This window comes from Eschrichtius robustus, chromosome 3 (genome assembly GCF_028021215.1).
Source record: "Eschrichtius robustus isolate mEscRob2 chromosome 3, mEscRob2.pri, whole genome shotgun sequence".
Lineage (NCBI taxonomy): Eukaryota > Metazoa > Chordata > Mammalia > Artiodactyla > Eschrichtiidae > Eschrichtius > Eschrichtius robustus.
Genome location: NC_090826.1, coordinates 164,473,031 through 164,486,093, shown reverse-complemented (window position 1 = coordinate 164,486,093; position 13,063 = coordinate 164,473,031). Strand labels below are relative to the sequence as shown.

At 34.3% G+C, this 13,063-nt stretch overlaps 1 protein-coding gene across 2 annotated transcripts in view; it reads left to right on the top strand.

The window, feature by feature from the left end:
• Positions 1-13,063, top strand: part of AHCTF1 (AT-hook containing transcription factor 1) — an 81,032-nt gene that overhangs the window by 37,210 nt on the left and 30,759 nt on the right. For both annotated transcript variants that reach the window (XM_068541718.1, XM_068541717.1), the window contains exons 13-21: positions 1,252-1,342; positions 2,423-2,512; positions 4,862-5,002; positions 5,671-5,775; positions 6,652-6,745; positions 8,196-8,319; positions 8,453-8,509; positions 9,325-9,471; positions 10,044-10,231. In XM_068541718.1, the coding sequence (XP_068397819.1) occupies positions 1,252-1,342; positions 2,423-2,512; positions 4,862-5,002; positions 5,671-5,775; positions 6,652-6,745; positions 8,196-8,319; positions 8,453-8,509; positions 9,325-9,471; positions 10,044-10,231 (1,037 nt within the window). The remainder of the gene's footprint in view (positions 1-1,251; positions 1,343-2,422; positions 2,513-4,861; positions 5,003-5,670; positions 5,776-6,651; positions 6,746-8,195; positions 8,320-8,452; positions 8,510-9,324; positions 9,472-10,043; positions 10,232-13,063) is intronic.

The following is a 13,063-nucleotide window of genomic DNA, read 5'->3' as shown; positions in this document are numbered from 1 at the left end:
TATGAGTAGACCATTTTCCCTATATTCATTTCTAGATGGAGTTGATTTTTGTATATTCATTTGGTATCTACTTAACTAAATTAGAACCTCTTAGATTTTCAAGGTATGCAGTCATCAGCAAATATAGGCTTTCCGCGCGCCCCCCCCCCCCACCCCGTTTCTGTTTATTACTTTATTTTCTCATGGCATTTGGTAGAACCTCTACCAACTATAGAAAAATAATTGTACTAGCAGACATCCTTGTTTTGTCCCTGATTTTAATGTAAATTGTTCTGATGAATCTCCATTTAGAATCATGCTGTTTTTAGTTTTGGGGAATCTTTATCATATTGTAGCTCCCTCTTCCTGTTTAACTTATCTATTTGTTCATATGATCCCTTTTTAAAAAAGTCTTTGCTGCTGTAGTGAATGAAATTCATAGATTCTTAAACGAGATATATAATGCTTTTTTAAAAAACAGTGTTGTTGAGATTTAATTCATATACCATTCAGTTCAGTGGTTTTTAGTATATTTATGGAGTTGTACAACTATCACAACATTAAATTTTAGAGCATTTTTATCACCTTCCCCCAAACCCCATACCCATTAGCAGTCAATTCCTTTTCCTCCTGTCTCTCTCTCCTAGCCTTTGGTAACTACTAATCTACTCTCTGTCTATAGATTACCTGTACTAGACGTTTCATACAAATGGAATCAAATAATATATGGCCTTTTGTGACTGTTTTCTTTGACTTAGCACAGTGTTTTTCAAGGTTCATCCATATTGGAGCATGTATCAGTACTTCATCCCATTTTCTGGCTGTGTAATATTCCACTGTACGATATACTGCATTTTATTTATCCATTCTTCAGTTGAAGGGCATTTTAGTTATTCTCATTTTTGGCTGTTATGAATAATGCTGCTTCATATACACTTTTTGTGTGGACATGTGTTTTCATTTCTCTTGCGTGTGTACCTAGGTGTGGAATTGCTAGGTCATTTGGTAACTCTATGTTTAAGATTTTGAGGAACTACCAGACCATCTTCCAAAGTGGCTGTCCCATTTTACATTCCCACCAGCAGTGTATGAGGATTTTCTGCACCATCACCAATGCTTGTTACCTTGTATATAGCCATCCTAGTGAATCATAATGATTTTTAATCCTTTTAAAATTTGTGTTCTGAACTAGAACTTGCCACCTCTGTCTCTGATCACATATCCTTTCTTTTCTTTCTTTCCTTTTTTTTTTTTTTTTAACACATGGTTTAGGAAGAACAGTTAGAAGCTATATTGTCAGCAGCAATCCAGACAAGTTCTCTGGGACTTTTGACTGGATGTATCAAAAGGTGGATAACAGAAGGTAAGATTATGATTTTTAACAATTAAAAAAACTACTTTCGTATTTTTAAAACTATCAATTCACTGTTTTGCGGGGGGTTAAGTTAAACTTTACTTTGAGATAATTGTAGGTTCACGTGCAGTTGTAAGACATTTACAGTGTACCCTTACCTCCATGAATGATAAGATCTGGCAAGTCTCTAATATTATATCACACCCAGGACCTCTCTTGTTGCCCTTTCATAGCCATGCCTACTACCCCCGGCCGCCACCCCATTCCTAATGCCTGGCACCCATTCATTTTGTCTATTTCTATAATTCTGTCATTTCAAAAATGTTCATAAATGGAATCCTACAGTATGTAACCTTTTAGGATTGGCTCTTTATCACTCAGAAAAATTTTCTGGGGATTCATTCAAGTTGTGCGTATTACTCTCTTTATAAACACACACTTCACACACACACATTGTTTTTGTTCTGACCGTTTGAGAATAAGTTGAAGGCATCATGCTTCTTTACTGAAATACTTCAATATATTCCTTTAAGAACAAGGATATTCACTTAAAAAAACACTTTTTAGTTATAAAAATCAAGAAAGCTAATATTGGTGCATGCTGTTGTCTATAATCTGTAGACCTTATTGGAATCTCACTAATTGCCCTAATGTCCTTCGTAACATTTTTAGGGAGGGGGAATTCAGAATCCAATCCAGAATGTATTTTGTATTTAGTTTTCAGGTCTTTTTAACTCTCTCTTAATCTTGTATAATTCTTAAGCGATTGTCTTTGAAGAAATTTACATTTTTAAAGAATATGGGCAGTATTATTTTGTAGCCTGCCTATCAGTTTGTGTTTGTTGATCTTTCCTCATGATTAGATTCACATTTTACAGTTTTACCATAGCGTTACATAAATTGATGTGCTCCCTGAAGTGATACCCTGAAGGTACATGTTACCAGTTTGTCTCCATTAATGTTGATGTTAAGGTCGCTCACTTGGTTAGGGTGGTTTCTGTCAGGTTTCTCCACTGAAAAGTTTCTAATTTTTTTTTTTTTGTAATTAATAATCATTCTCTATTTTTCCCTTTCATATTTACAAATAAGAACAACCAAATTCTGCTGCTAATTTGCGCTTTGTTCTTGAATGGACATGGAATAAAGCGGTTCTCACAAAAGAGGAATTTGACAGACTATGTAAGTAGTATATTAAAAAACTAATCTTGGTTTATGTTTTGAGTATATAACAATAATAATTTTTAATCATTTTGAAGTTGCAAACTCTTTAAAGAAGTCCCAGAAGGAAACTATTTCTTTTTACATTAGCGTGACAAGATTTTTCAACAGATCGTTTATTTTTTGTTTGTTTATTTATTTATTTATTTTTTAAATGAGCATGTATTAGCTTTAATAAAACAATAAAAATATCCCACATTGAAAAATGTCAATTTCATATTACTTATTCATGTAATCCTTTGCAATCATCATGGATAATTTGAGATGGACTCTCCTTAAATTCAACAGATCATTTAAATTGGCAGCATGTTAGGTATGTCCACAATAGCAAGTTTCAGAATTATAGCTTAATTATCTTTTGATCTTAGGCATTTAATTTATAAAATATGCTAATGATGGAGTAGAGAATATGCTAGTTAACTTCTGAGCTTTATTCATTTTCCATTTAAAATATTTATGAAGCTAAATAGAAGGGCAAAAACTCAATCACCTGTCTTCTACTAACAGATGTCATTAGTCATTATCTAGTCTTGTTTATTAGTGAATTGTACGCTTTGAGTTTTCTTGTATTCTGTGAATATTAAAAACCCATTATGCCCAACTAGTGCAAAAATAATGTTAAAGGTGTAATATATGATTGCCCTGTACATGAAAGTAAAATTTAAGTTTATTTAGAAGTATATATGTATTTGTTATTAGTATTATTATGTCATGATGAATGAACACATTGGACTTATTTAAAAAGTTATTCTTAGTAGAGGATTTTTAAACCAACAAAATTTGATAGGAGTACATGGGGTTCTGTATAGTATTTTTAAGGTGTACTTAAAGGAAATTGTAAACATGAAATAAGTAATTTTAAATATTTCAGTAATCATTGTACATTTGAAGTGTGGAACACCTGATAATTCAGAATCAGGGTGAAAAAAATATTTTTTTGAGAGGAAAATGTTTTCAGGGCTGATTATGTAAGTTATGTAAAAAAAATTCAACTTGGGGATTCCCTGGTGGTCCAGTGGTTAGGACTCAGTGCTTTTACTGCGGGGGCCTGAGTTTGATCCCTGGTCAGGGAACTAAGATCCCCCAAGCCACGTGGCATGGCCAAAAAAAAAAATTCAACTCAATTCATAAATTGTATGCTTTTATTATGCTTTGAGCATAATGTGGTGTTTCAGGGTTGAACTTGGTAGCTCAACCATTATTACTACTGCTTTGTGCTTTATTACTGGTTAATTTTTTTTTTTTTTAACTAAGAATAATTAAAATACAAAGCATAATAGTTTTTTAAATGTACTGGAAGTAAAGCAAATGATTTTAGGAAGTATTCAGAATTAAGGTATTTGTTTTCTGGTCAAATAACACATAATTATTAATGTAATTAAATCTTATCTAAAAAGATGTAACCAATAGCTGCTAAAATAGCTTCTCCCAAAAGTGCATTTGTAAACTCAACCTTGAGTTTGAAATGAGAGGACAACCGAGTCTACAGTGCATTCATTGTAGGAAGCATGAAATTATATTGTAATAGGTCTCTATCTGAGTCTTAATTTCATTGTCTCACTTTTGAAGACTGGAGGTGAAAGAAAGAGTTCTTATCAAATTATAATCACAAAACAACATAGTACATAAAAGATCTGATATAAAAGATTTATTTGAAGGAGAAGCATTTAATGAATATAACTGATTTCTAGTGAATCTGAAGTTGAATCTATATCACTTTCCTCTGTGCTCACCTATTGCTTACCTCATTCTACATTTTTATTTTATTTTATTATTATTATTTTTTTTGGCTGCATTGGGTCTTCGTCGCTGCGCGCGGGCTTTCTCTAGTTGCGGCAAGTGGGGGCTACTCTTCGTTGCGGTGCACAGGCTTCTTGTTGTGGTGGCTTCTCTTGTGGAGCACGGGCTCTAGGCGTGCGGGCTTCAGTAGTTGTGGCTTGTGGGCTTCAGTAGTTGTGGCTCGCGGGCTTTACAGCGCAGGCTCAGTTGTGGCACACGGGCTTAGTTGCTTCGCAGCATGTGGGATCCTCCCGGACCAGGGCTTGAACCCTTGTCCCCTGCATTGGCAGGCGGATTCTTAACCACTGCGCCACCAGGGAAGTCTCATTCTACATTTTTAAAAAATAAAAACTTGTATTTGTATCTGCCCTTCTAGATTCCTTGAGGGTATTTGTCATTTGAAGCTTGTCTTTGTAGATCTCATATAGAATAATTCTCTTGCTAATTGGAATTTGATATGTTTTGCATTTGTGGCTTTAGTTAATTCAGATGTACTGTGTCAAAACTAATCTTACATTTTATCCTTGAAAGGTGCACCATTATTTGATGGTTCGTGTCGTTTCATCGATCCACAAACTGTACAGTCTCTCCAGCAGTGCCATTTACTTCTTAGCAACCTTAATATAGTCTTAAGCTGTTTTGCAGCTGAGGCCCAAGAGATCACCGAGAGAGGTGTGCTCTTTGTCTTATATAAATGAGTGTTTCATTGACTTTTACTTCTTGACTTCGAGAAAGAATACATTTCCTATGTATTAGATGGATTACTGGGCAAACAGGCCATCATTTCTCAAATGCTGGAAATTTTTTTTTTTTTTTTTTAATGAAAAGCTACAGAATGTTATTAGATGTGCCATGAGCCGATGATTAAATAAGGTTGGGAAATTTTGGGATTAAGGATTGTTAAGATAGTGTACTAATGGTAGAATTTCAGATTTTTAAATTATATGTAAGTTTTTATTCATAGAGTTGGTCATTGTAATTTTTCTCCTCTGTTTTGCCATTTAAGCAAAATAGCCAGTTTCATCAAAAGGCCTGGTTTGAACAGCCTGTATAATGATACTGTACTAGTTTGTTTTAATATAAAAATCTGACTACTGAAATTAGATAAATGGAAGTATAGCTAATATAGAAGCATACTTACCTGAAGTGTCTATTTTAGTCAATGAGTTAGTTTAGCATTTTGGAGATTATTTGTTCAAGCTAAGTTTGTTTAAAAATACATACGTATTGCTTAAAATCACCAAGTAATTAATTACTTTTTTTGAAAACTATTGAGTGCCTTGATTTTTCATTTGTGGTTGATAAATTGAAAGCTAACAACAGATTTTAACTCTTTGCAGGTCTTATGGATTTAAGCAATAAGTATATGGTTACCCAGCTCATCTGTCAATATGCACAAGTGGTTCTTTGGTTCTCTCATTCTGGGCTTTTACCAGAGGGCTTAGGTAAAATATTTACCTAATCTATAAATATTAACATTGGAACATTCTTAAATCTTTATAATTTTGTTGTTCTGTTGTTGTAGGATTCCTTTCTTATACCACCTCAGTTATGTTTTCTTGTATTCTTCTTTTCTTACATTCTTCCCTACTTTGTACCTTCAGTGCTTCATCCCATGCCTGATACACATGTGTTCCATACATGTTTATTGGGTTAAAAGGAAAGAACATTTGCTGAAACATGGCTTCTGAAGATGGGTTCAGTGATATCACCGGCTATAATTTAGAGCCATAGAACTATGAATTTTATAATCTAATTTGTCCATCTTTTTCTCTTAAGGGTTCTTTTAATATGTTTAATAACCAATATTATTAGCCATCAGTTAAATACCCTCTTTATCTAGTAACTCATCGAACACCAAGAATTAGAGAATTTGACTTACTATATTTGTTTAGAACAAAAGTCTCCAACTTCTCGCATTTCCAGGATACACGGACTTAGAAGTGCTTCTGCCACTGTGCATACTTACTGTTGATCTTATTCTTTCATAATTCTCTTAGAGTTTTACTTGAACAGATAGTGAACTTGCTTGCTTTTAAATTATCATTTGTGCCTAAGGGAGTAAAATCATTTTCTAGAATAGCTTTTCCATGGTTTTAAGCCAGGATCCTTTTGTTACAAGACTTTTATGAGAGACTCAGTTTTCTCATTTGTGCATCTATTAATAAAGGTGTGCAGTGTTCTTTTATTACTTTAAGAAGCCTGCAAATTGAACAACATTACAAAATTATAGTAAAATATCAATGTATGTAACTTTAAGTATTTTGGGGATATTTTGGAAATATTACTAGCTTTTCTTCTAACTCTTAAAAAACATCTAGATGATGCTGTGCAGTTGTCAAGGTTATGCTACAACTACCCTGTAATTCAGAACTACTACACCAGTCGTCGACAGAAGTGTGAGCGTTCATCAAGGTATAGTGCATCCAGAACCTTCAAAAACTATTTTAGAAGTTACTTGTGTAAGAAGTTAAAGCTGTCTCAGAACAGAATTCATCATGTTATAAAACGATTAAATGGATGGACTTCTCAGTGAAGTATATGAATTTGTCACCAGCATTACTATTTTAGTTGTAATGTTTGCCTTGACCTAATGGTTACACCTTTATTTTAGAACTTGAGTATAGCTATTTATTATTTCCTAAATAAAACTATTTACCACATGATTGATTTATTGGAGGAGATTCTATAATTTAAGCATGTATTTTTCCTGAGAATTCTTACACAGAAAAAGACTAGAAGCAACTGTTTATTAAAGCATAAAATATATATCACGTTAGTTATTTTACATTATTTTTCCATTACCATTTGCATTTCAGCACTTCAACCACTTTTTTCTTTATTTCCTTTATCCCTCTTTTCTTTAAATACATACTCCCCTCTTCCCTTTAAATACATGTGTAGTTGGTTCCTTTGAAATAAATATATAGAAGTAATAGAAGAAAAAAGAGTAGTGTTTAGAGCCTTGGCTCTACCTTGGGATTATAAAGAGCCTTCTTCTTCAGGTTGGAATGACAGAATTGTAGAGCAGCTTAGAACCTTTAGAGCAGTGATTCACAAACCTTGGTTCTGGGTTTGTTGTGTCAGACTCACTTGGAAATCTGTATAAGGCTGTGCATGGCAAGTTGGGGGATCCAGTACTTTAGAGTAACTGATCTGCGATAGTGAGCATTGACTTGGGAGATTTATTAGGCATATTGAAAATTTCTAGATCTGTTATTTCCAGAGTGTATGTCCTTGAGCAGATTGGCTAAGCTTTCTAATCCTATTTTTTCACAGAAATTATAAAGTCAATATAAAGATGAAATAAAATATTATATGCAAGGTACCTCTTACAGTGCCTTACTCATAAGAAAATTTCGTTCAGTAATTAGTAACTGCTCCTGCTGTTATTAATATTAGATGAGGAAACAGACAAGGTCCATATCTGCTTATCCCCTTGTAGGTGCTCAGTAATATATATTGTCAGGGAATTAATGAGTTAAAAGACTAGTCCAAGTGATGAAACTGAAAATATTGACATTGAACTGCAGTATTATTTTCTCTATACTGAGCTGCCATGCTCTTTGGTAATTTGCTCAAGATGGTAAAAAGTAAGCCTCAGGCATTTTGCTGGCTAGACCACATTCTTCCCTGGAATCTGACCTTCACTGACTGACCTGCTGATGACAAAACTTGAAGCTTCTTCAGGGTTTATCTGACTAATTTTCCTTGATGTCTGGACTTCTCATGATGGGATCCTGTCCTCGAATCTCTTCTGCCTTTGATAGTTGAGATCATTACTTTTAAGAGTTTGGTGCTTATTGTTTTGATAATAATAATTTAACACTAACGCTAAATATCCATAATGTTGCCCTTATTGCAGAGGGAAGTGGAACCCTGATTGCTTGATGATTGATGGAATGGTTTCTCGGTTAGGAGATCGAGTAGAGAAGTTGTGGAAACGGGATGAAGGAGGCACAGGAAAATATCCTCCTACTAGTCTACATGTAGGTTTGCAATAACATGATATCATTTAGTCTCCAAAGTTGGGGCGGGATTTTTCATACCGGGCACGGGCTCGGGAAAACAAGGAGCATAAATGAACGAATATATACAAGGCACTAAATTTTGTTTTAATAGGCATTACTTGACATATACCTACTGGACAACGTTACTGAAGCAAGCAAGCATTCTGTTGTATCCTTTAACATTTTATCAAATAATTTATGTATTACCAAAATCATTCAGTGTCAGACTAGTGGGAACCTTATGCATCTCATCCAATCTCAATTTCACATTTGGATTTGTTTTAAAGGAAAGATTCTTAATCCAGGACCTGTTGGTTGGGTTCAGATGGTCTATGGTTAACCTTGAATCTATGCAAAATTTTGTTTTAAGTTTATTTTCCTAGGGATAGGGTTCATGGCTTTTATCAGACTCTCAAATGTGTCCAAGACACTCCCAAAGTTAAGGACAGCTGCTCTAAAACATTGCTAGCAAGTGGTCATTCTCTGAGGTTAATTCACGTTCTGAATATGAATGCATTATAAGTTAGCTTAAATTACTTAGGCGTTGTGTTTGAGCCTTGTGGTCTCTTAAATAAGACTTTTATACTAATGTCAGTTTCTTAGTCAAAATGCGTAGTTTTATTAATAATTTATAAAATAAGTGATGTGTTTGCTTAAAGGCTGCCAGGTTTTGCTGGATAACTGGAATTTCGTCTATAGCTTTCTTAAATTTGCTAAGCTACTAACTTCATGAAGAAAGTATGCTTCAGTTCATCTCCTTTGTGGTGGTACTTACTATTGAGAATGAATGAAGTCGGTTGTGGGATTGGCTGTAGCCACGTTGAATAAAACTATACTTCTGTAGCTGGACATCCATAATGGCTTTCTGAACACTTAAAGAAGTGTCTTAAGCCTTTTTTCTGATATCTTCTGTTGCTACCTATTGCAAATATATACGTAGGAGTTTTTCTTTTTGTTTATTGTCCTTAATTCTCTTTTTTAAAGACTATTTATTTGCTACTTGATATTATGTATTCCTTTCCAAACAAAACGGATACTTCCATTGAATCATTTCCAACTGCCTTTGCCATTTCTTGGGGCCAGGTTAAACTTATTCAAGGGTTTTGGCTGATAGATCATAATGACTATGAGGTAAGTCTGTAGTTCACTTATAATGTAAGCTTTTGTAAATTATTAGAATTTTAGAGAAAATACATAACTGGATTTAAATTTGATATTAAAGATATGACACAGTCTACTTCCAGAGGTAATTTAAGGATTCAATTTAATCAGTACCTTCACCAAGCACCATCTTAGGCAGTACAAAGATAAAATAGTTTGGAACCCCAGGTTCCTTATTGTCTAAAGAAGGAAGGAAACAAATAAACAATTACTAATAGTGCAAATATAGTGATTGATATGTTAGAGATATGGTTGGTGTGTTGCGTGAACTAGAGAAGGCAGAATTTGGCATTGATGTATGAAACTGGTGATGGAAAGATTCTATATACTAGCTTAACAGGGTCTCAAAAGTATGAGGCTTTTGATAAGGCTTTTATTTAAAATAAAATATATCAATATCATAGATTAAAGTAGATATTTTCAGATATATTTAAATTGGTTTTATCTTGGTTTGTGTAGGTTTAGTATATTGCCTTTTTTTTTTTCTTTCTAAAAGCAAAACATTATATTTGTATTTACCAATTTTTATGTCATTTTTGCAGAGTGGTTTGGATCTTCTGTTTCACCCAGCTACTGTAAAACCTGTGTCATGGCAACATTCAAAGATTATTGAAGCCTTCATGAGTCAGGGTGAGCACAGACAAGCCCTCAGATATATTCAAACAATGAAGCCAACAGTGTCCAGTGGTAGTGATGTTATCCTTCACCTCACCGTTTTGCTCTTTAATAGGTAAGTACCTATTTTGAAAGTACAGTCAAACTCTTGGTCATGTGTTAATAAAGTGGAATTGATGAAATAGACAGTAGCAATGTATATTTTGATTTGGTTGCATTACACAATATTCTTATGTTCTTCATATTTTCATCATTAAGAAAAATGTAAAGCACCTTTTATCTAAAATAAGATGAAGAGGGGCTTCCCTGGTGGCTCAGTGGTTGGGAGTCTGCCTGCCAATGCAGGGGACACGGGTTCGAGCCCTGGTCTGGGAGGATCCCACATGCCGCGGAGCAACGAAGCCCGTGAGCCACAACTACTGAGCCTGCGCGTCTGGAGCCTGTGCTCCGCAACAAGAGAGGCCGCGATAGTGAGAGACCCGCACACCGCGATGAAGAGTGGCCCCTGCTTGCCGCAACTAGAGAAAGCCCTCGCACAGGAACGAAGACCCAACGCAGCCAAAAATAAATAAATTAATTAAAAAAAATAAAATAAGATGAAGAAAAGAAGTACCTTGAGTAAAAGGGGAAATCAAACTGAGGTTTAAAAATTGTATTTGTTTCTACCTGGCAATATTGACAGTCTCCTGCATGGACAGTTGAAGTTTGATTATGCTGAAAAGCAGCCAGAAATATGTTGAGTTGATAAATTATGCTCTTTGAGGGTGTATTCCAGTGATGGTACTCTGATATTTTTGTTAGTCTTGGTTGCTTGGGTGTTGCAGTTCTTTGATTTTTGTTGTTGCATTATAGCAATACACTGTTGCTATAATTATATTTGTCATGTATATAATAACTGACAAGTTAAATGGCATGATTGGAAATATATTAATCTGGTTTTTGTGTTTTCTTAATACCTAGTTAGTTGGGAAACTCGTTTGGGGCTGAAATTTCTTAGATTGTAACTATTTTTTTCAACTTGTATTGGTTTTTTTTCAATCTTATTGGTTGGGTCATTTTTTTATATATTTTAAAATTGGTCACTTTACTCATCCCAGATTGTCATTTATGAACCATACAGCACTTCAGTGTCAGCACTCTGAAAGTTGTTTTCTTTGTTCTCTTTGGTTAAACAGGATGTATTTCTGAGGAGAGAGGGTTGAATCTTTACATTTCAGACAGACTTTCAGTTTAATAATAGACTCGTTAGACATACTGAAACTTACAGTGTCCTCAGAAGTAATGAACTAAGAAGTGCTTGTTGAAATAATTTTGGTTAGCAAAAGTATTTGGCTAAGCTGAATAAATTAAGAATGAATATAAGAACAAAAATTTAAAGAAGCTAAAGGAGGTAAATGTTTAATAAATGGGTTAAGAGTCCTAGTACTTGGTAGGCAAGCAGCATGTAAATTTTTTTCAGTTGCATGTAAACTTCTCACTCTTAAGTGACTTTAAAGAGGTGGTACTTGCACACTAATGCTTTTACATCAGAAAAGCAGATGTTGGAACATTGAGGGAAAAAAACTTTGAAAGGTTGGTGGTTTTTCCTCTTTTTCATTCCATTGTCCTTTGATTCATCCAGAGTATGTTTCTCTGTTTTGCTAGATTCTCATTTCCTCTCCCTTAGCCATAGCAAACATTATGTAATAATGTTTATAATGATACAAACTTTATATAGTATAATTTCAAAACCTTATTTCTCAAGTACAGTAAAGCCTCAGTTATCTAGTCTCCAGAAAACTAGCATTATTAAGTGTCCTTTACAGTAAGTGCAGGAGTGAAAACAAAGGACCACTCAACATGCCATTTGTGAGATAGCATGTTTTCAGATTCAGTAAATGTTTAAGATAATTACTGGTTCTATAACTGGAGAATGACTCGAATGTTAGAGAGGCAGAAGACAACTGTTAAGATAAGTAAAAGTAGCAGGGGAGTTTTTTGTTTGTTTTTGTTTTTAAATTGAGGTATAGTTGACATACAATATTATATTAGTTTCAAGTGTACAACATAATGGTTTGAATTTGTATGTATTGTTAAATGATCACCACAATAGGTCTAGTTAACATCTGTTACCATACCTAGTTATAGAATTTTTTTTCTTGTGATGAGAACTTTAAAGGTTTACTTTCAAATATGCAACTTTTAAATATGCAATACAGTATTATTTACCATGACTTAACTTATTTTATAACGGGAAGTTTGTACCTTTTGACCCTTCATCCATTTCACCCACTCCCCACCCCCCTCCTCTGGTAACCACAAATCTGATCTCTTTTTTCTTGAGTTTTTGATAGATTCCACATTGAAGTGAGGTTATATGGTATTTGTCTTTGTCTGACTTAGCTTAACACCCTCAAGATCCATCCGTGTTGTTCAAATGGCAAGATTTCATCCTTTTTTGTTGTTTTTATTGAAAGTAAGAAAACAATGTAGGGAGAGACTGCTTTAGTTTTTGAACTGATACTTGTGCAGAAAGGCAGCCATGTTTCATTGCTCAGGAGGTCATGCAGCTACATACATATTCTGCACTCCACTTTTATTAGAAAGAAGTACATGACAAGAAAACAAGCTGATTTTTAGGGACTGATTCAAGAAAGCAAAGTTCTGAGGTTATGTCCCATGTTTAGCACATAATCACCTAATTTCCCGAAATGCCTACATCTCTAATCCAACAGAATGATTAACCACAATGTGCTTGAAACATGGAAAAAAGCTAAGCTTGGGAAGTTTGAACTAAAAGTAAATCAGGCTACATAGCGGTCTTGCTAACATCCGTATGCCATGATTGCATAGCGATAGTTGAAATAGCTGAAAAAATTTTGATACTTCAACCATCAGAATACTAACCCTTTCCCCAAACTCACCCCATGCTAGATAAGTGAGGTGTTGTTTGGTTTTCCAGCTATTG